General features: G+C 38.0%; 1 protein-coding gene across 1 annotated transcript; it reads right to left on the reverse strand.

Annotated features, from left to right (window-relative positions):
* Window positions 1-17,314: 17,314 nt before the first annotated feature.
* Window positions 17,315-23,791, reverse strand: ACRV1 (acrosomal vesicle protein 1). Its single transcript, XM_006936771.4, has 4 exons — window positions 23,634-23,791; window positions 20,266-20,856; window positions 18,767-18,886; window positions 17,315-18,014 (listed from the first exon to the last, which is right to left on the reverse strand). The coding sequence occupies exons 1-4, from the start codon at window positions 23,683-23,685 to the stop codon at window positions 17,890-17,892; spliced, it is 888 nt and encodes a 295-aa protein (XP_006936833.3). The 5' UTR covers window positions 23,686-23,791; the 3' UTR covers window positions 17,315-17,889.
* Window position 23,792: the final 1 nt, after the last annotated feature.

Consider the following 23,792-nt stretch of genomic DNA (forward strand, 5'->3'; position numbering starts at 1 on the left):
CAAGCTGGTTTTTTTTAAAAGATAAATTGTACTGTGACATTCCTTGCTTAAAAACCTCCAGTGACTTCCCATTGCATCAAAAATGGAATCTAAATTCTTTGCTTGGACTGACCTGCAAGATACACCATCTGTCCTCTTTGCCTACCGTACTATAGGCATAGTGGCCTTCTACTTCTTCTTCTATTCATTGGATATGCCAAGGCTCATTCTCCTTACCGGGCTTTGATGTTTACAGCTGCCACTGCCTGGAACCCCTTCCAGTAGTTTGCATGGCTTATTTAGTATTCATATCTCAGCCCAAATGTTTCTACTATCCCCAATCACTGTCCCATTGTTTTGTTTTCTTCATAGAACGGATTACTATCTGAAATTATTTATTATCTGTGTCCCCTACTAAAATGTAAGCTTGGACTTTGTCATATCTTTTCCTCCTTTGCTTTCTTTCTTTCTTTCTTTCTTTCTTTCTTTCTTTCTTTCTTTCTTTCTTTCTTTATAATTTTTCCCCCTCTCCCTTCTTGCCCTTTAGTATATCTTATATATGGAACAGGATCTGGGATATAGCAGGTACTAAATAAGTATTTGATGAATAAATGAATGAATTAAATATCAGATGAAGAAAATGCTACAGAACATTGTAAGGGGAAGGTGAACAGGTGCATAGTAAACAAACTTTCTCAGCTATTGGGATTTGTGTAGAATAGTGGGGAAAGTTCCATTCAGACTTGGACAGATTAGCTCTCACATTTACAATTGTGCGAGCCCAGGCAACTGCCTCTGGAAAACATTCTAGAGTTGTTTTTAGTCTTAAATGAGTTAATGTGTATGAAGAGTATAGGATACTGGGTTGCACAAAAGGCATTCAATAAACATAAGCTGCTCTAATTTTTCTGTAGTGTTCATTATGCCATTTGGGAGAAGGCATTTACTCCCATTTTTAAAATTAATGTTTGTTTATCAGTGAAAATTTGCTAAGTGTAAAAATGGGAAAGGGATTCTTATCCCAAGATAACAGCTAAAATTTTGTTGGAGAGATCAATGAGTGCTGCGCACGCGTGTGTGTGTGTGGCGTTGGTGTGGTGTGGTATGTGTAGTGGGTGATTGCTGAGATAAATATAAACACATAAAACATGTACAGTTTAATAAGCAGTTATAAAGTTAACATCTGTTTAACCAAACTCAATTGAAGAAAGAGCATTTCTGGACCCTTATAAGCCTTCCCTTGGCCCCTTCTTACAGACCACTCCCTTCCCCCAGAAGTAATTATAAAGCTTATTTTTGTAATAATCCTCTCTTTGGTTTTCTTTAGTTTCCTCAGCTATTTATGCATCCTTAAATGATATAGTTTAGTTTTGCCTGTTTTTGAACATCATATAAATGAAATTAGGCTGTATGTAGTTTTTATATGTTGCATTCTCTTTATATTTATGCTATGGCATGTATCGAATTCATCAATTTTAATTACTGTATAGGATGCCATTTATGAACATATACCACTAATTATGTATTCACTCTAGTGCTAATGGGTTGGATTATTTGGATTATTTATAGTTTGACACTATTATTAACGTGCCTGCTAAGAACATTGTTGTACATGTCCATGAATTTCTCTAGGTCCTGGAGACTAGTATATATACCTCTGAGCAAATGGCTGGGTTTTAGGATATCTATATCTTCAACTTGAATAGAATAATGGCAAACTTTTCTAAGGTGATTGTACCAATTTGTACTGTCATATGAAAAGAGGATGCAGTTGCTGGAAAAAGTTTGGAATGATCTAAAGTATCAGAATTTTCATAGCAGAATATGTATGTCTAGTGTTCTCAGATTTTCCACCTGTGTTTATTGTTATCGGTCTAATTTTTGCCAAATTACTGGTGTGTAATGTCTTTTTGGTATTAATTTGCTCATTCCTAAGTTTAAATGAGGTTGAGTATCTTATGATATACCCCCCCGCCGTCTTTTCCTCATTTTTCTTCTGTTTTTTCTTTTCCTTAATGATTTTAATTTGTATGTTCAGCATACTAGTTCTTTGTCAGTTGCATAAGTAGTATGTACACTCTCCTGTTCTATGACTTAGTGTTTCATGTTTCATGGAGGTTTATAATTTTAATGTAGTTCAAGTAAGACCTTTCTTGGCTGGCTTTGTTTCCTATTTAAGGACTCATTCTCTACTTCAAGATCGTGAAGATTTTCTTGTATATTATTTCCTAAAAGCTTTATAGTTTGGCTTTCACGTTTAGATCTACAATCCACTTGAAAATGGATTTTGTGTATAATGTGAGGCAGAGGTCAAGTTTCATTCCTCCCCTCCCCCACTTGGCTATCCAATTTTAAATTTATCCAATTTTTAAATTAAAAAACTGGCCGTTTTTTAAAACATTTTTTAGTCTATGTATTTATTTTGAGAGAGAGAGAGAGAGAGCATGAGTGAGGGAGGAGCAGAGAGAGAGAGAGAGAGAGAGAGGATCCCAAGCAGCCTCTGGGTCAGCATAGCACCCTACATGGGGCTCGATGTCATGAACCATGAGATCATGACCTGAGCTGAAACCAAGAATTGGACACTTAACTGACTGAGTCACCCTGGTGCCCCAGGACTGGTTACTGAAAAGATTATCCTACTCCCACTGACTGCTCTTCATTGATTCAGTGTTCAGATTTCCAATTCTTGTTTTTTACAGTACATTTTGGATCGGGATCCAAATAAGGCCCACGTCAGCAATTGACTGATGTCTTTTAACTTGATTTTGGTCTACAAATTCCCCTTCAGCCTCCCTCCCTCTTTCTGACTCTTTTAACCTTGAAATTATTGATAGAAGAATCCAGCTGGTTTACTCTGTAATTTTCTTTGGTCTGGATTTACTGATGGCATCATTGTGATACAGTTTCTCATGCTTCCTCTATTTCCTGTTTCTTTAAATATATACTTCAGGAGAGGCGCCTAGGTGGCTCAATTGGTTAAGCATCCAACTTCAGCTCAGGTCTTGATCTTGCGGTTCGGGAGTTTGAGCCCCCAGGTCGGGCTCTGTGCTGACAGCTCAGAGCCTGGAGCCTGCTTTGGATTCTTTGTCTCCCTGCTTCTCTTCCCCTCCCCTGCTCGCTGTCTCTCATTAAAGAAAGAAAAACTTACATACATACTTCAGGATACTAGTTCTGTGTCAGTTATATGTGTTGCATATAACCATTTAAAATCATAGATTTCCAGGCGTGCCTGGGTGGCTTGGTTAAGTATCTGACCAGCTCACATCGTGATTTCATGGTCAGGACAGTGCAGACCTGCTTGGGATTCTCTGTCCCCTCTCTCTCTGCCCCTCCCCCACTTGGACACACACTGTCCTGTTTCTCAGAATAAATGAACTTAAAAATAAATAAATAAAATCATAGATATCCCTCTAAGTACCATTTCAAGTCATAAATTTCATTTGTTGTATTTTATCTGGCTCACGTTTTTCTATCTCTGTGAGTTATTTTTGACCCATAGATTATTTAGAATTATGTTCCTGAATTTCCAAACCTTTGGGAATTGTTTTTATTTAAAAACTTTTATTAAGATGCAATTTATATGCCATAAAATTCACTCTTTAAAAAGTGTACCATTTAGTGGTTTGCAGTGTGTTCACAAAATTGTGCAACAATCACCACCACCATCTAATTCCAGGACATTTCATCACTCCACAAAGGAACCTTATACTCATTTTTTCCTCCCTTAGCCCCTGGGAAGCACTAATCTACTTTCTGTCTGAATGGATGTGCTTATTTTGGAATTGTATAATGTGTGGCCTTTTCTGTCTTTTTACTTAATGTGTTCAAGGTTTATCCATGTTGTAACATGTATCAGGTTTCCATTCCTTTTTATGGCTGAATAATAATATGTGGATATTACTTTGTGTTTATCCATCAGTTGATGGATATTTGGGTTTGTTCTACTTTTGGCTATTATGAAAAGGCTGCTGTGAACATTATTATACACACTTTTGTACATATTCATGCAATTTTCAGTTCCCTTGGGTATATACTTATATTTGCTGGGTGGTAATAGTTTTGTGAATATTTTAAAGTAAATTTTAGCTTAATTGTATTGTGGTCATAAAGCATACTTTATGTAGTTTCAGTATTTTGAAATTTGTTAAGTCTTATTTGGTGGTTCAGAATACAGTTAAATTTTGTAAATGTTCCATCTGTGCTTAAAAAGAATATGGTGTATATAATTGTTGGGTATAGACTTCCATATATATCTAATCAATGCAGGTAACATATTCAAATTTTTGATATCCTACTTCTTATTCACTGAAACACTGAAGAAGTTAAAATTCACTTCGATTGTGGATTTGTGTATTTTTCCTTGTGATTCTATTAATTTTACTTTGCATTTGGGGGCGATGATTTAGTTTACATACAGGTGCAAACTTGTCATATCTTCTCAGTTCATATCTTCTCAGTGAATTAAGCCATTTGTTTATTTTGACATGGCATTCTATATGGATATAGTAATGCTTTTTGTCCAATATTAAGGTAGCTCCACAGGCTTTCTATTGGTTAATATTTGTATGGCATATCTTTTCCACTCCTTTTCTTTTAACTCTTCTTTTTTTTAAAATTTTTTTTTTCAACGTTTATTTATTTTTGGGACAGAGAGAAACAGAGCATGAACGGGGGAGGGGCAGAGAGAGAGGGAGACACAGAATCGGAAACAGGCTTCAGGCTCGAGCCATCACCCCAGAGCCTGACGCGGGGCTCGAACTCACGGACCGCGAGATCGTGACCTGGCTGAAGTCGGACGCTTAACCGACTGCGCCACCCAGGCGCCCCTCTTTTAACTCTTATAAGCCATGTGTAAAATGCACCTCTTTTAATTATCTTTTAATCCAATCTGATGATCTTTGCCTAACTGGCACGCTTACTCCATTTGTACTCAGTTTAATTACTGATATATTTGGATTTATTTCTACCATTTTACTTTGGTCCCCCTGTACTTAAATTCTTTTCTCCTTTTTTTTTTTTTTTTTTTTTTGTCTTGTTTTGCCTTCCTTGGTATTTCTTTAAAACTCATTTAGTCTTCTTCGTCTAGTTTGAAACTATAACTCTTATTTTGGTGAGGGCAGGGAGGACCGGTTCTCTAGAATTTACAACGTACGTACTTATCAAAGCCTGAAGCTAATCACTTATACTCTTTCTGGGCAATCTAAGAACCTTATATTTTTCTACTTTATATACTGTTGTTTTGTATTTTAATATGTGTGTTTATATGTAATTCTGTCTATATAAATGTTTTTGAGAAAATTATAGTAATATCTCATTATAATTTTGATTTGCATTTCCCTAGTGGCTAATGATGTTGAATATCTTTTCATGTGCTTTCTTGCCATCTGTGTATCTTTGATAAAATGTTTTTTTCATGTCTCATTCATATTCTAATTGGATTTTTTTATGTTGGGTTTTGGAAGTTCTTTGTATGTCCTAGATGCTGGTTCCGTGTTGGATATATGGTTTGCAAATACACTGTCCCGTTCTGTAGCTTGCCTTTTCATCTTCTTAATGGGTCTGAAAATGACAGAAGTTTTAAATTAAAATCAAGTTCAATTATTTTTCATTTTATGAATGATGTTTTGGGGATCTATTAGAAAAAGAGTCTAATAATCCTTTGTCTAGGCTTAGATCTCAAAGATTTTCTCCTATATTATTTCTAAAAGTTTTTGTTCTTTCATTTTACATTGAAGGCTGTGATGCATTTTGAGTTAATTTTTGTGTAAGGTGTGAGCCTTCAGTCGAGTTTAATTTCTTTTTCCTCTGAATATCTAGTTGTCCCACTGCCGTATGCTGAAAAGGTTATTTTTCCTCCATTGAATTGCTTTCGCACCTTTGTAAAAACATCAGTTGGGTGTATGTGTAGGTTTGTTTCTGGGTTCTCTGTTCTGTGTCATTGATGTATATGTATATCTTTCCAAAAATACCCCACAATCTTGATTACTACAACTATATAATGTGAATTTGGTAGATTGATTCCTTCCAGTTTGTCTTTTTCAAAATTGTTTTAGCTATTCTAGTCCTTTGTCTTTCGTATACATTTTAGAATAATCTGTCTGAATCTAAAAAAAATCTTGTTGTGTCTTAGTTTTAATTGTGGTAAAATATATACAATATAAAATTTATCATTTTAAGTATTTTTAAGTGTCCTGTTTGGTGACATTCAGTACATTCACACTGTGATGCAATCATCATCATCATCATCCATTCCCAGAACTTTTTCATCTTCCCACACTGAAACTCTTGTACATATGAAACTAATGCCTCATTTACCCTTTGCCACCGACACTCAACATCCTGTCTGTTTCTATGAATTTGAATATAGTACCTCTAGTCCCTCATAGAAGTAGAATCATACAATATTTGTCCTTTTGTGTCTAGTTCATTTCACTTAGCATTTGTTCTCAAGGTTTATCCATATTACAGAATGTATCAGATTTCATTCCTTTTGAAAGGCTGTATAATATTCCATTGTATTATAATCCACATTTTGTTTATCCATTTATCCTTTGATGGACATTTGGGTTGTTTGTACCTATTGGCTGTTGTACAGCTGTACGGCTGCTGTGAACATGAGTGTACAAATATCTATTTAAGTCTCTGCCTTCAGTTCTTTTGGGAATATACCTAGAAGTGGAATCGTTAGTTATATGGTAAATCTGTTTTTAATATTTTGAGGTAACACAATAGTTTGCCACAGTGGCTGTACCATTTTACATACCCATCATCCTATAGTTATAACAATATATTTAAAATTAACACCAACTTAATTTTGGCATGAAAGGACTCTAGGCCTTTACAGCTTTGCTTCTTCCCTTCCCCATTTTATTGTTGTCACAAATTATATCTTTATATATCATATACCTATTAACATAGATTTACAGTTATTTTTTATGCATTTGTCTTTTAAATCCTGTGCAAAAGTGGAGTTCTAATTGTTTTCTCACTACACATAAGGTTTTGTTTTTCTCTGGCTATTTTTAACATTTTTTTTTTCTGAATATGGAAGTTCCTCAAACAATTAAAAATAGAAATACTTTACAATCTAGTAAATCCACTTTGAGGTATTTACCCAACGAAAATGAAAACACTAATTAGAAAAGATATATACATCCCATGTTTGTTGGATATGGAAGCAACCCAAGTGTCCATTGATAGATGAGTGGATAAAGAAGAGGTGGACTGTGTGTGTGTGTGTGTGTGTGTGTGTGTGTGTGTGTTGATGGAAAATTACTCAGCCATAAAAAATGAAAATTTGCCATTTGTGACAACATGGATGGACCTAGTAGGAGTGTTGTGCTGAATGAAATAAGTCAGACAGAGGAAGACAAATACCATATGATTTCACTTGTATATGGGAGATATATATATATATATATATATATATATATATATATATATATATATAAAGAAACACAGAAACAGACACAAAGATAAAGAAAAAACTGATGGTTGCCAGAGGAAAGGAAGATGGGGGGATGGATGAAATAGGTAAAGAGAGTTAAGAGGTATAAATTTCCAGTTCTAAATAAGTTACAGGGATGAAAAGTACAGTGTAGGGAATATAACGAGTAATATTGTAACTTTGTATGATGACAGATGGTAGCTGCACTTACTGTGGTGAGCATTTCATAATGTATATAATTATAAAATCACTATGTTTATACCTGAAACTAAGGATTGTATGTCAACTACAATTAAAAATAAATTTTTTTAAGTTTTTTTTTGTCTTTAGTTTTTAGAGGCTTAATTATGATGGTTCTTAGTGTAGGTTTCTTTAGATTTTTGCTATTCGGTATTTTCTCAGCTTTTTGAATATGTAGTTTATGTCTCTCTAAATTTGGGAAGTTTTCAGCTGTTATTTAAGTATATTTTCAGTCCTGCTTTCTTCTCTTTAGGGACTCCAATGGCGTGAATGTTAGATCTTTTGTTATAGGCTCTGTTCTTGTGTTTATATGTATATTTTTTGTTTAGTTTTTTGCTGTTTTCTGATTGGGGAATTTCTCTTTTCTGTCTTCTGGTTCACTTATTCTTCTTTCCTCTCCATTCTGCTGATGAGTCCAATCCACTGAGTTTTTTATTATGGTTATTATATTTTTCAGTCCTAAAATTTTTATTTGGTATTTCTATACGTTTTATTTATTTGCTGAGACATTTTATCTACTGAGGCTTTCTATCCACTTTTTTCAAGAATGTTCATAATTCCTCATGGAAGCATATTTATTATAGCTGCTAAAATCTTTTTCAGATAATCCAACATCTCTATCATCTCAATTTTGACATGCATTGTCTTCCCCCGCGTGCCCCCCCCCCCCCATTTAGTCTGGGATCTTCCTTGTTCTTGACATGAAGAGTAATTTTTTTTAACTTGGACAGTTTTTAAAAATTTTATTCATTTATTTTGAGAGAGAGAGTGTATGCACAAGTAGAGGAGGGGCAGAGAGAGAGAAAATCCCAAGCAGGCTCTGCACTGTCAACACAGAGCCCAATGTGGGGCTTGAACTCATGAATTTTGAGATCATGACCTGAGCCACAGTCAGGCACTTAACGAACTGAGCCACCCAGGTGCCCTGAAACAACATTTTTTGAACTGTGTTTTGGAAATTGAATTTTATTTAAGCCTTTTGTTTTAATTGGCTTTTTTGCAACACTACTCCAGCAGTGAGAGGGGACAGTATCTTGTGCTATCAGGTGGAGACAGATGTCCAGGTTTTCCATTGACCCTTCATTGACACCCAAGTTGGGGAGCTCTTCATTACTGCTGTGCAGGGTAGACTTCCAGCTCCACATGTAGTCACCACTGATACTATCATGGGGCCTGCCTCCTTACTCCTGGGTAACGGGGAAAGTCCCAACCCCACTAGACTTCCTCTGGTACCACTCCAGTGGGGATGGGAAGATACTCCCCATTATTGCTGAGTGGAGGCAGAAAACTCCTGGCTTTCCCCGTGGCCTGCGCTGACACTGTTTGGGAAGGGCCTTATTTCCTACTGGGGATGAAATCCCAACTCCGTACTTGGCCTTCTCTGACGCAACTACAGCAGAGGTGTTGGGCAGCTGATTATATCCTCATTATATAGAAAGAAGCTCAGTCTCCTCACTTGGCCTGTGCTGGTATTGGTGGGTATGGGACCATAACTGTTACTGTGGTATGTAGCTGTAATTGATTGGTTATTGTCTTTTGACGGGGGGAGGGGAGGGGGGAGTAAAAAAGCATTTAATAACAAATTCCTTACATTTGTACAGTTTACATTAAAAATTTTTTTAATCCCCATAAAGTTAACATATAGTGTTATATTAGTTTCAGGTACACAGTATAGTGATTCAGTAATTCTATGCATTATTCAGTGTTTGTCAAGATAAATGTACCCTTGGGGCGCCTGGGATGGCTCAGTCAGTTGGGCATCCAACTCTTGATTTTGGCTTAGGTCATGATCTCACAATCATGAGATTGAGCCCCACATGGGGGTCTGTGCTGAGCGTGGAGCCTGCTTAAGATTCTCTTTCTCTCTTTGTTCCTCCCTCCCTCTCTAAAAAAAATAAAAATAAAAAAAAGTGTATTCTGAATCCCCTTCACCTATTTCACCCATCGCCCCCCCCCCCACCTCCCTCTAATAACCATCTGTTTGTTCTCTACAGTTAAGAGTCTGTTTTTTTGGTTTGTCTCTTTGTTTTTCTTTTTTTTGTTTCTTAAATTTTACATGAGATCATACGGTATTTGTCTTTCTCTGACTTATTTCACTTTGCACTCTCTCTAGATGCATCCATCTTGTTGCACCTGGCAAGATTGCATTCTTTTTATGGCTGAATAATATTCCATTGTGGGGTGTGTGTGTGTGTGTGTGTGTGTGTGTGTGTACATGTGCACGCACACCTGTGTATATCTCATATCTTCTTTTTCCATTCATCTACGGATGTACACTTGGGCTTCTTCTATAATTTGGCTATTGTAAATAATACTGCAATAAATGTATTCTTTGGGTAAATACCCAGTAGTGTGATTTCTGGACCAGATGGTAATTCTATTTCAAAAATTTTGAGGAGCCTCCATACTGTTTTCCACAGTGGCTGTGCCAGTTTACATTCCCACCGATAGTACATGAAGGTTCATTTTTCTCCACATCCTCGCCAACATGTGTTGTTTCTTACGGGTTTTTTTTGTTTGTTTTGTTTTGGGTTTTTTTTTTTTTTTTAGCCATTCTAACATGTGAGGTGATAGTTCCTTGTGATTGATTGTTTATTGTCCTTTTTCTTTTTCTTTCCTATTGGCATTTTCAGGTTGCCAGATTCTTCACCTCCATATCTGGAATATCTGAGGGTAAAAAAAACAAACAAGGAACTCAACACTGTTTTTCCTTGCATCCCGAGGTCACTAGCTAGTTTACTTTCTTGTCTCCCCCTTCCAGATTCGCATGTTTTATAATGTCCAGGGGTTTTGGTTGTCCTTTGAGGGAGGCATAGGGAAAAGTATGTTTACTCCATCTCACAGAAGCGGAAGTTTAGGCGTGTATCAGTTTTAAGTGTCAACATATGGAATATATTTTAATTCTTTGAGACAACATTATTTTATTTATGCAGTGTAGATTGAGCCAGATTCTTCTTTTCCTTTTCTTTCTTTCTTTCTCTTTCTTTCTTTCTTTCTTTCTTTCTTTCTTTCTTTCTTTCTTTCTTTCTTTTCTTTTCTTTTCTTTTCTTTCTTTTCTTTCTTTTCTTTCTTTCAAGTGTTTCTTTCTCATTTCTTCTTATGGAGTTTCTGGGATAATTTTCCTTTTGTTTGAAGTTCATCTTTTTAATTTTTCCTTTAGGGTCTGTTGGTGGTGATACTCTTAGTTTTCACTTGTCTGAAAATGGCCTATTTGACCTTAATTATTTTTTTTAATGTTTATTTATTTTGAGAGAGAGATGGTGAGCAGGAGAGGGCAGAGGGAGAGAGAGAAAAAAATCCCAAGCAGGCTCCACACTGTCAGCATGGAGCCCAGTGTGGGGCTCAAACCCATGAACCCCGAGATCATGACCTGAGTTGAAGTCACTCGCTCAACCTACTGATCCACCCAGGCACTGCTAAATATTTTAAATATTTTCCAGTATTTTTAGTTTTGTTTTTTTTTCAGTATGAGGAGTAGTCCAAATAGCCTAAGTTTCAGTTGGTGTTATTTTTCCTCTGAATAATTCAATATGCATTTCCTAGGAACAAGGACCTTCTCATAGACAACCTAGTTTAGTTTATAGAAATCCAGAAACTTAACACTGATATAATACTCTTATCCAGTTCATAGTGTATATTCAAATCTTATCAATTTTCTCAATAATATTCTTTAGAAAAATGTTTAGGTCAGGGTCATGCATGGTTTTCATGTCTCCTTATTCTCCTTGAATTTGAAACAGTTCCTCTGTCTTTATGTTTCTTGACCTTGACATTTTTGAAGATTATAGACCTGTTATTTCATATAATTTCCCTAAGTTTTGTTTTGTATGATGTTTTCAGATGATTAGGTTCAGATTATATATTTTGGGTAGGAAGATCACTGATGGTGTGTCCGCAGTTATTGATGTTTGGATTTTTGTTTGCCATATTGACACTCTATGTCTACCAGTTTTCAATTTGGCCCAAGGGATTGTTCTTTTATTTTTTTTTCCTTTTCTACCTTATTTGAGTTAATCAAATATTTTTTTAGTATTCCATTTAAAATTTTCTATTGGGTTTTTAGCTATCGCTTTCTGTATTTTTTAAAATGACTTTTCTCTAAGGATTACTCTATCTTTTCTCAGTTGAGTTAAATTAATATTGTACTATTTCACTTAAAAATAAGAAACTTTTGAAATAGTTCCAGTGACCTCCCCTGTCCTTTGTGCTATTATTGTTATATATATCTTTCTACATTACAAATAATTTTACCTTTAAGTGAGCATGACTTTTAAAATTATGAAAAGAAGGGGCGCCTGGGTGGCTCAGTCAGGTAAGTGTCCGACTTTGGCTCAGGTCATGATCTCACGGTTCATGAATTTGAGCCCCATGTCAGGCTCTTTGCTGATGGCTTGGAGCCTGGAGCCTGCTTCGGATTTTGTGTCTCCCTCTCTCTGCCTGTCTTCTGCTCACACTCTGTCTCTCTCTCTCAAAAATAAACATTAAATTTTTTTTAGTTAGGAAAAGAAATAGTATACATGTCTTAAATTTACCCACATATTTACTTTACCTGTTCTCCACATTTCTTCCTGTAGATCAGAGTTGCCATCTGGCATCATTTTCCTTTAGCTTCCTTGCACATGAAGAAATTCCTGTAGCTTTTTTTTGTAGTATGGGTCTGCTGGTTGTGAATTCTCTTCCTGTTTGGTTATATGAAAATGTCTTCATCACCTTCATTTTTGAAGGGTAATTGTCTTGTTTGTAACATTCTGACTGACAGGATTTTTTTTTCTTTTATGGCTTTAAACATGTAATTCCCTTGTTTTCTGTTCTCCTTTTTTTTTTTTTTTTTTTTTTTTTTGATAAGAAGTCAGCTGACATTTGTATCGGTGTTCTCCTATGTAATAATGTATCTTTCATTGGGACCAATTTTGAGTTTTTTCCCCTTTATCTTTGAATTTTAGTAATTTGACTGTTACGTGCCTATGTGGTTTTCAATTGTATTTCTCCTACCTTCAGTACATTGAACTTCTTAGATGTGTAAGTTTATGTTTTTCAACCCATTTGTGGAAATTTGGGCCATTATTATTTTTTTTTTCTGTCTCATTATCTCTCCCCTATTCTTCTGGGACTCCAATTACCTATATGTTATGTTGCTTGATATTGTCCCGTGCAAGTCACTGAGGATTTGTTCTCTTTCTTTAATATTTTTTCTCTGTTTTTCAGATTGGATAATTTCTGTTGAGCTCTCTTCAAAATTGCTGACTCTTACATGGTCTCTAATACGCTGTTAAAACTATCTAGTGATTTTTTTCAGTTATTGTCCTTTTCAGTTCTGAAATTTCCATCTGATTCTTTTTTATAGTTTCAGTTTCTATGTTGAGATTCTGTATCTGTTCATTCATATGACACTATTTTCCTTCAGATTCTTGAGCATATCTCTAATAGCTGCTTACTGCTTTTGTACACTGATTCCAGTGTCTGGTACATCTTGGGGTCAGTAACCTTTTTTTTTTCTTTGCTATGGGTCACATTTTAATTTCTGTGTCTATTAATTTCTTATATAGTGGACATAGTGAATGTTGCATTGTAGAGATTCTGGATTCTGTTCCTCTGAAGTGTGTCGACTTGTGTTCTACTAGGTAGTTATCTTAGGTTGACTTGTACGCCAAACTCTATCTCCTTTGAGGTATACAGCAGCACAAATCTCTGCTCAGTTCTTTTAGCTTCCAGCTGCTATTGTTGTCAGACCTCCTGAAGTCAGTGATCAGCCAAGAATTTGGTCACAGTTTATACACATTTTGAGGCTTATCTGTGGCTTCTTCCTTTCCAGAATTTCCCTAATTTTACAGCTGCTTTGCCAGCCCTAATCTTGGTTCTCTGAATCTTCAAACCAGTAAATTGTGGGGTTGTGCCCTCCCTGTGTTATGTGGATGAAGAAGTGCCCTTAGGTATAAAGCCACAGACTTGTAAATCTCACCCATTGCTGTTCCTATCTTTTTAGGGGTGACTTCCCTCCAGTTCCTTTATTTTTTATTTTTATGTGTATTTATTTTGAGAGTGTTCACATGAGTGAGAGTGGGGGAGGGGCAGAGAGAGAGGGAGAGAGAGAGAATCCCAAGCAGGCTCTGCACTGTCAGCACAGATCCTGATATGGGGCTCAGTCTCCCAAACTGTGAGATCATGACCTGAGCCAATCAAGAGTCAGACACTTACCCAACTAAGCCACCAAGGTACCCCTCTTCAGTTCCTTTCAAGGAACTTTTAAATAGTTCTTTCTTATTTTTTACCCAGTTTATAATTCGCAGGCATGAGCAAGACATCCAACTTGTATATTCTTATCTAAAGGAGGGGTAGTTCAACCAAACTATTCCACTATTAATGGAAGCCAGAACTTCCCTTCTTTTAAATTTTAACATATTTGAACTTATTTCCTCAAAATACATAGCTAATAGATTTAGCTATATTTTATAGAATAGATTTAGCTGATATTTATCCCCTTCCCTCAAAAAAAAAGTGTCAACTGTGTTAGTAGGATTTCATTTTCATTCTTGCCCTCAGTAGACCATATTTCAATTGAGAATTCATTTGTAATTTTAGTTCCAGGTTTGGGGGGTCTTTAGTTTTGAATGCCAGTTTATCAAGTAATAGTACTATGTATCTAAAATAACTCTCACTCAGAAATTTGAAAAGGAGTGTGAAAGAGTCTCGATACCACTGCCGTTTATTTTAGCTTGTGACAAGATTCTCCAGTTTGTCTTGCTTAGGATCCTGCAATTTTAACAATTTTGTATGGTTGTTTTCGAGATTAAAAGAGAAAGCATAAACAAAACTGCTTCTCATGGCACAGAGTATATATTCTGTAAATGCTATTCCCACCCTCTTCACACTGATGATTGTCTTCATGGAAATACATACACAACATCAGTGCCCAACTCATTCATTTGGTTCTTAAATAGGACATATTTAAGTCCATAGGTGAAAATACTAAATTAACCACAGCTTATATTTCTCTATTAACATACAAAATGTTGAATGTGTTGTCAATATGGATATTCCCATATAAAAACAAGTATGAACATAACCATCACTGAGTTTTAGCCAATGGAAATACATGCCAAGAAACATGTTGTTTTGTTTTGTTTTAAGAAATTTGAAGTTCCATTGTCTTCCAGGCAACAGTTATTGCCAACGAAGAGTCTGTTACCAGTATGTTTTGGGGAGAGGGTTCATGGTGTGTGTGTGTGTGTGTGTGTGTGTGTGTGTGTGTGTGTTTAATTTTTAAATTTCACAAACAGTAAAATTTGTTTCTTGATGTACTATTCCAAGAGTTCTTAAGCATGAAATCTAAAGCCCTGTACATAAAATAAAAAAATGATAAATTGGATTTTACCAAAACTAAAGGCTTTTGCTCTGCAAAAGACATTGTTAAGACCACCCAGCTGACTGAAAACTATAGAAAGCTTATGAAAGAAATTGAAGAAGACACACACACACACACACACACACACACACACAAAGGAAAATATTCCATGCTCATGGATTGGAAGGACAAATATTGTTAAAATGTCGATACTACCCAAAGCAATCTACATATTCACCACAATCTGTATCAAAATAACACCAGCATTCTTCACAGAGCTGGAACAAACAATCCTAAAATTTGTATGGAACCAGAAAAGACCCTGAATAGCCAAAGCAATCTTGAAAAAGAAAACTGAAGCTGGAGGCAGCACACTCCCAGACTTTAACACATATTACAAAGCTGTAATCATCAAGACGGTATGATACTGGCACAAGAACAGACACTCAGATCAATGGCACAGAATAGAGAACCCAGAAATGGACCCACAAACGTATGGCCAACTAATCTTTGATAAAGCAAGAAAGAATATTCAATGGAATAAAGACAGTCTTTTCAGCTAATAGTGCTGGGAAAAGTGGATGACGACATGCAGAAAAATGAACCTGAACCACTTTCTTCCACCATACACAAAAATAAACTCAAAATGGATGAAAGACCTAAACATAAGACAGGAAATTCTAGAGGAGAAAGCAGACAAAAACCTCTTAATCCTTAGCTGCAGCAACTTCTTACTCAACACATCTCTGGAGGCAAGGGAAACCAAAGCAAAAATGAACTATTGGGACCTCATCAAAATAAAATTTTTTGCACAGTGAAGGAAACAATCAACAAGACTAAAAGGCAACCGGCAGAATGGGAGAAGATATTTGCAAATGACATATCAGATAAAGGGTTAGTATCCAAAATCTATAAAGAACTTATCAAACTCAACACCCAAAAAACAATCCAGTAAAGAAATGGGCAAAAGACATGAACAGATACTTCTCCAAAGAAGACATCCAGATGGCTAACAGACACATGAAAAAATGCTCACTATCACTCATCATCAGGGAAATGTGAATTAAAACCACAATGAGACAGAATGGCTAAAATAAACAACTCAGTCAACAACAGATGTTGGCAAGGATGCGGAGAGAGAGTATCCCTTTCGCACTGCTGGTGGAAATGCAAACTGGTGCAGCCACTCTGGAAAACAGTATGGAGGTTCCTCAAAAAATTAAAAATAGAACTACCCTACAAATTGCACTACCAGGTATTTATCCAAGGGACACAGGTGTGCTGTTTCAAAGGGGTACTCCAGTGTTTATAGCAGTGCTATCAACAGTAGCCAAAGTATGGAAAGAGCCCAAATGTCCATCGACGGATGAATGGATAAAGAAGATGTAGTATATATATACGATAGAGTATTACTCGGCAATCAAAAAGAATGAAATCTTGCCATTTGCAACTACGTGGATGGAACTAGAGGGTATTATGCTAAACGAAATTAGTCAATCAGAGAAAGACAAATATATGACTTTACTCATATGAGGACTTTAAGATATAAAACAGATGAATATAAGGGAAGGGAAGCAAAAATAATATAAAAACAAGGAGGGGGACAAAACATGAGAGACTCCTAAATACAGAGAACAAATTGAGGGTTGCTGGAGGGGTTGTGGGTGGGGGGATGGGCTAAATGGGTAAGGTGCATTAAGGAAGACACTTAGGATGAGCACTGGGTGTTATATATAGGGGATGAATCACAGGAATCCACTCCTGAAATCATTATTGAACTATATGCTAACAAACTTGGATGTAAAATTAAAAAAAAAAAAAAAAGACCACCAGCTGATCTCAGGAGTTTTAAACAGAGGTTTGGGGGAGCAGTGGCTGAAAGGAGATGGGCTTGCGTAGGAAGAGAAGATTGATTTTGGTCTTGAAAGAACCATTCTGGCTAATATTTATAGTGTAGTGGAAACAACTCAAATTGACATCATGCAGATTTGGTTTTGAAATCTGGCCCTGGCTCACTGTAGCTCTGTAACCATGGCAAGTTTGGAACAACATGAAATATGAATAAATTCTGTGTGTTTGTACACTAAAGATGATGCTATCTTTTTTGTCTACTTTTCTGGGCTCTTTTCTGAGGATCAGATGAAACTATGTATGTGAAAACACACTGAAGAATATAACACTAATACAGGTAGGTGAGGGACTATTAATAGTTATTTCCACTCGCCCCTCTATGCTGATATGATCCCGTAACATTGTGTGAGAAAAATATTTAAGCAGTATGACCTACTACATATTTATATAGCAAATAAATTTTTAAAAAGAGTCATTTTATTGTTAAAATCAAGAGTAGACTCTTGAATACTGAAAATTCTCCAGAGCCAAAGAAGGTGAGTTTTAGACATCCTGACAAGTAGACAGGGGTGGGGTTCCTATTGAGATGGAAAGGTAGGGGGTTCAGGGAAGGTTCCACAGTGTTGTTTAAGCTACTTTGCATTTCTCTTTGTGGTCTCTGCCCTGGGGGACCCCTCCACTTTGAGGAAGGTGGAGTGATTTAAAATGCATCCACTTTAAGCTCCGGCTGACCCTGCAACTGGCTAATGGGAAAAGAAGTCTGTCGCCAGCCTATATTCTTTACCATACGGAATTTATTGAGAAAGAAAAGAATGTTGAGAGATGGGTTAAGGGAAAGCAGATGACAGAGAAGAATGGCTTATAGGGCATGGATAGGAAAGGTGAGGGATTTGAACATCCTGTCTGACACTCAGGCGGAGACAGATGTGGTTAGTTATAGACTGGGGGAGAAATAATATAACTTGAGCCCAGTAGGGTAATGGAGAATTTTTGCTGCCTGAGTCAGAGCGGGAAGCAAGGGCACAGGCTTCTAGATCTTGTTGCAGAAAGATTGATTCCGACAGCATATAATTTGCATCCTGGTTCCATGGGAGAAGAGATTCATTGATGGGCACATATTCTCACAACCCTGAACCATGAATTGGAGTTTTCCACCTGAAAGAAGTAGAGATAGACTATAGTGAGCAGAAGGCTTCCTTCTCCCACCTTAGCCTTCATCCATGGTCCCCAGTGTCCCCATACAGGCACGACCAATGTCTCCAGCTTGTATATTCTTCCACCCCTTCTCTTTCCATCCGCCTTTTCTGGGCCCTTCCCCATATCTGTTGCCCACTGCCTCTATTGAGGGACTAGACAAACCACAAGGGAAATCACGCAGTGTGGTTCATGGGAAATCAGGCAGTTTTGATGATGAGGAGTGAGTATAAGAGCAGAGAGGTATGAAAATATACTAAGATAGTTCTGGCAACCTATGAACACTGACTGATAGACAATTCTTTATTCATTTATTCAATATTCACTAAACGCCTTCCATGAACTAAACATTGTGCTAAGTGCTAGGAATATATAGCCATGAACAAGACAGACATAGTCCTGAGCTTATGGTCAATGTGTCAACATCTCAAAGTGCAACTCACACATTTCTTTAATACAAAGAGATAGACAGTCTCCCTGTCTCCTTTTAAGACATCATAGGCTTGCTCTATGGAGGGCCTCTACCTCTCCATCAGTAGCTGGAATGCTGCTCTTAATTCTTGAAAGGATAAGGTTCTCCTGAATCTCCAAGTTTCTGGGGAATCACAACTTGACCCCTCCTCAGACTCCCACCACTGAAACTACTCCCAAGAGTACTAAAGTTAGTGGATGTGTTTCCCTGGCAAAGATTGTATCATGAAGTCCCCACATACCTTCAAAGATCTTCTTTAACATGCACTGCTGGGAATTCTGGGTGGAGCAGACTCCCTCTCCACGAAGACATTTTCCTTGATCATTCATATATGAGCATGTGTGGCAATCTAATATCGGGCCTGCCAATTTAAGATAAGCCTAATGAAATTCCCTGATGGTCCAGGTGTATAGCTATGAGTCACAAGGGGTGGGATGATGGGTAGCAAGGAGCCTGGATACCACACATTTCATTGCTTGGCTCTCACTGAGCATCTGAGGGCCCTGCGTCTGATGGAGCTTAGTCTCTGTTCTGTACCTGAGGAAATGCTTTCATTCTTACTGCTTCATCTATGATTTTCATTGCTGAAGAATCCCAGACTGCTCCGTATATTACTGATGTTTGCTCCATACCCCCACTGGCTTCCTGGATATTTAGTTAGATGCCCTTCTGCCACATCTGACTCCATAGGAGCAAAGTAGAACTTTTGTCACTTGACTGGCTCCCCTTTGTACTCCCCTGTCATGCTCTTACCCATACGGGACAAATGGAGTAAAAACTGATTAATAAGCTATGTTAGAATACTGTAATGTTACAAACTCTGTGAAGGGTGATCAGTCTCCAATTTCAAACTGACCTTCAACAATGTCAGTTTGTCACAAAGGGCATTCTTTTTGAAATGCTTCCGTTTTGCCTCTTTTGCTATCTCCATTCCCAATTCCCTAGTTGAGGAAGCACAAAGAAATCGAAAGGATGTGGGCTGAAGAGTCAGGCTGACCCAAGTTTGAATCCAAGGATTGCTCCTCTCTAACAATGTGATGTTAGCCTTACTTCTTAGAAGATTTGGAATATTACTACTTATGCAATGGGAGGAAATATAAAGTACTTACATTTGGTAATATCTTGAGACATCAAACTCTGGGTCTTGTTTTCCTTCCTGGGACAACCCTTTTTAGTAAGAGCTAAAACATTGCAGTTTTACTGGGAACTTATTTGTGGATCTAATAGACAAAAGTGTGCTCATGCTTTATTGTCCACGTTCAAACAAAACAGAGCCACCTAGCCAGGGCTAGATATCCACTTACAGAGTTTGCAAAGCATTCTAACATAGTTTGTTGGGGCAGATTTAGCATGAAGCTCATGGAGCCTAGTCTTCCACGAGCCCCTTCCAAGGGAGTGTATTCATAGTTTCTTATGTAGAATAAAGATGGGGGGACTGCTGGCATTTTGTATTTGTGTGTGTGTGTGTGTGTGTGTGTGTGTGTGTGTGTGTGTTTTAAAGAGGGCCCTCAAAACTGCTTAGCTCTCAGGGCCCCACAAAACCTGTATCCTGCCTCCTGGTATTATTATCAAGAGGCGTAAAGAGCGTCTTTGAGAGAGCTCTTCGTGAAGTGTTTGTGAATTAGTCTCTCTTCCATACCCTCTCCTTAAAGTTGGGTTTCTTGATGTTCTGCCTAGGTCACACCTGAAGTCAAGGACTAGTACCCATCCAGATGTGCCTCACCTGAAAAGGGGCCTCACCTGAAAGTGTGCTTGAAGGTGGAATGCCTGAAGGCTGTTCACCCGGTGGCTTTTCACCTGAAGCTTGTTCACCTGAAGCTTGTTCACCTGAAGCTTGTTCACCGGAAGCCTGTTCACCTGAAGGCTTCTCACTCAAAACTTGTTCACCTGAAGGCTTTTCAGCTGAAACCTGTTCACCTGAAGGCTTTTCAGCCAAAACTTGTTCACCTGAAGGCTTTTCACTGGAAGACTGTTCACCAGAAGTCTGTTCACCAGAAGTCTGTTCACCTGAAGGCTTTTCACCAGAAGTCTGTTCACCTGAAGGTTGTTCACCAGAAGTGTGCTCCCCTGTGGTGTGTTCACCTGACAAGTGTTCACCCGCAGCATGCTCACCTGAAGTGTGCTCACCTGAAGCGTGCTCACCTGAGGCGTGTTCAACTGAAGCGTGCCCCCCTGAGGTGTGCTCACTTAAACTGCTCTCGTCTGAAGAAGTCTCATACAAAGCCTCACCATCTGAAGGGTTTCCAAGTGAAAAGTACCCACCTGAAAATTGCTGAACGGCAGCTTGATGATCCATAGAACCAGGAGGTTCATCAGGCTGACCTGATGCTCCTGGGGTGGAGAAGGAACAGAAGAGAGAGTGAAGGTGAGAGAAAGAATGTCTGGGATAAAGACTGCTTTTCGTATGCAGTAAGGCTAATGTTGTGGGATTCCCGGGTTTCCTGTGGGCCAGATCAGGCACCTGAAGATATTACAGATGTTGGGGGAACTCAGTGAATTACCCAAGAGACCATGAAGGTCAGAGGCGTTAGTAATGAAACATACAGAGACAAACCCTGGCATTTAAAGGAAGAATTTTAAGATCTGCGTTGTTAAGAAATGCACAGGGGGGCCCACTTGCCCATGTACCAAAAGCACCTAAAGGGAGAATAACGTGCTCCCCCTGACAAAGCCAGCATTTGGAAATCAAAGTACCATCATCACTCACATAACCAGAAGTCCACCCCAGCCCTCCCTCCAGTGTCTCTGTGGGTGAAAGGCAAGAAGGATGAAGATATGAAAGGGAAAGAGAAGCTAAGTAGTTCTGGCTGGAATTTAACGTGGAAGGTTTTAACCTTGACAGGATAAATTTTAAATTAGAGATGACAAATATCTAAGGAACCCACAAAAATTATGAGACAGGATTTAAGACACTTTTATTTGGCAAATTCAGGTTCTTGCTCACACTCGGTCACCAACCCATGTGGGTTGGAGACTCAAAGTTGCCATCAATTATTGAGGTAAGGGACACCTGGGGGGCTCAGTTGGTTGGGCATCCGACTTCAGCTCAGGTCATGATCTCACACTCTGTGAGTTTGAGCCCTGTGTTGGGCTCTGTGCTAACAGCTCAGAGCCTGGAATCTGCTTCAGATTCTGTCCCCCTTTTTCTCTGCCCTCCCCCGCTCATGCTCTGTCTCTCTCTCTCTCCTTGAAAAATAAACATTAAAAAATTATTAAGATAAAAACATTCTTTGCTTATTTATTTCTGAATTGATATTCCTTGTGACATATACCATTTATATCCACTTCACTTCATGTAGTTGTCACGAGTCTTCAATAAGATAAATTGTGAAGTTCCTAGTTTATTCCTTAGGTGCTCAACTTATTTTTCTCTCCTTCCCACTTTACACTGGGACTTAACAAAACTCTTAACTGGTCATTCTCTTCTGGCCAATTTCTTCTATCTTTAATCCATTTCACCAATGACTATCAGACAAACATTCTTTAAGTATGACTTTCATTTTGTTGGAATGTAGCACCAAACAATTTGATTATTACTCTTTGACTAGACTGAGTAACCCAGAGGAGAGTAGGTAGGCTACTGAGTTATTAATCCCAGCCAAAAGCTGAGAGGAATTACAAGATCTTTTGAGGCTAAGGTAGCCTAAGTCTCTAAAATACCCTTATCTCTGCAAGAGTTCTGCAATTATATATATATATATATATATATATATATATGTATATATATATATATATATTCTGGGTGATTTGTAGTCCTTATAATCAATGACTTTCTGAAAGACTAGGAATAGAATACATTGATAAAGCAATGATTTGTTAAGGCTTTTGGGAAGTTTTTATTTTTATTTTTTAATTTTTTTAATGTTTATTTTTGAGAGACAGAGAGACAGAGAACAAGCAGAGGAGGGGCAGAGAGAGAGGGAGACAGAGAATCCAAAGCAGGCTCTAGGCTCCACACTGTCAGCCCAGAGCCTGACGTGGGGCTTGAACCCACAAACCGCGAGGTCATGACCTGAGTCAAAGTCACACTTAACCAACTGAGCCACCCAGGCGCCCTTGGGAAGCTTTTATTTTTAAAAGTTGTTACTGAAATATCTGCTTTGCTGATTCTTCAATATTTAAAAAAAATTTTTTTTTAATATTTTTTAGAGAGGGAGAGCACAAGTCAGGGGAGAGGAGCAGAGGGAGAGAGAGAATCTTAAGCCATCTGCACGCTCAGCACGGAGCCCGACATGCAGGACTCAATCCCATAACCCTGGGATCCTGACCTGAGCTGAAATCAAGAGTCAGGCACTCAACCGATTTAGCCATGCAGGCACCCCTTATTCTTCAATATATTAGCCATGCAGGCACCCCTTATTCTTCAATAATTAACAGAAGTTTTAGTACAGAGATTTCTGATACAGAAAGGTTGAAAAAGCACACTAATTTCTTAGTCATTCTTATAGTTGATGACTTAACTGTTTCACCACGTGGCTGGCATTTCTGACTCAATTTTTGAAAGTCTAAGAAAGTAAAAACCAAAATTCTTTGAGAACCAACATTACATTTGTCATTTAATTGACACCTCAGAGCTCACGGCCTCTCTCTTCTCCTCTAGGAGGAATGAGGGAGCACAGCCCTTCATGACTGAGGATCCTGAAAGAGGAAATACAGACAATTGGATAGATAGAACATGGCCATGAAGGAGAGGCTCGTAAGGTCTCTGGCCCATAGCTATGCTCTGAGATGGATTTCTAGGTACATCACATTCCCGTCTCCTTGTATCTTTCCTTGCTACATCAACTACATAAGGATCCTTTGCACTCAGTTAATTGGGACAAACCTTCAATGGACTTCCACAGAACCCCTAGACTTATCTTCTCATCTCACAGAGCAACAGGTTCAAATGGTGAGTGGTTGAAAGAAGTAGGAATGAGACTCTGCCAAGCCAGTGGGCTTCTCTGGTGGTAAAGCCATAACTAGGAGGAATCAACAGACTCAGGAGCTCTCAGAGTTGAACTCGTTTAGCTCTTCCTGATTCTGAGTCAGATTGGTTTGGGTAACTTTCTTGTTCAAGGGCTAAAAGACCTTAAAGAGGCCTCCTAGAGCCAATATAAGGGACTCACCTCTGGCAGATCCAACCAGACAAAGACTCATTAGTAAGAGAAACTTCTTCATCTGGATTTTGGGGAAGAGGGGACCCTGGTGTGGGGCACCCAAGAGCTGTGAAGTAAACCTGTGAGCAGAAGCTCCCAATGCTAGGTTACAGCTTCTGGGAATTCTAG

Source organism: Felis catus, chromosome D1 (genome assembly GCF_018350175.1).
Source record: "Felis catus isolate Fca126 chromosome D1, F.catus_Fca126_mat1.0, whole genome shotgun sequence".
Lineage (NCBI taxonomy): Eukaryota > Metazoa > Chordata > Mammalia > Carnivora > Felidae > Felis > Felis catus.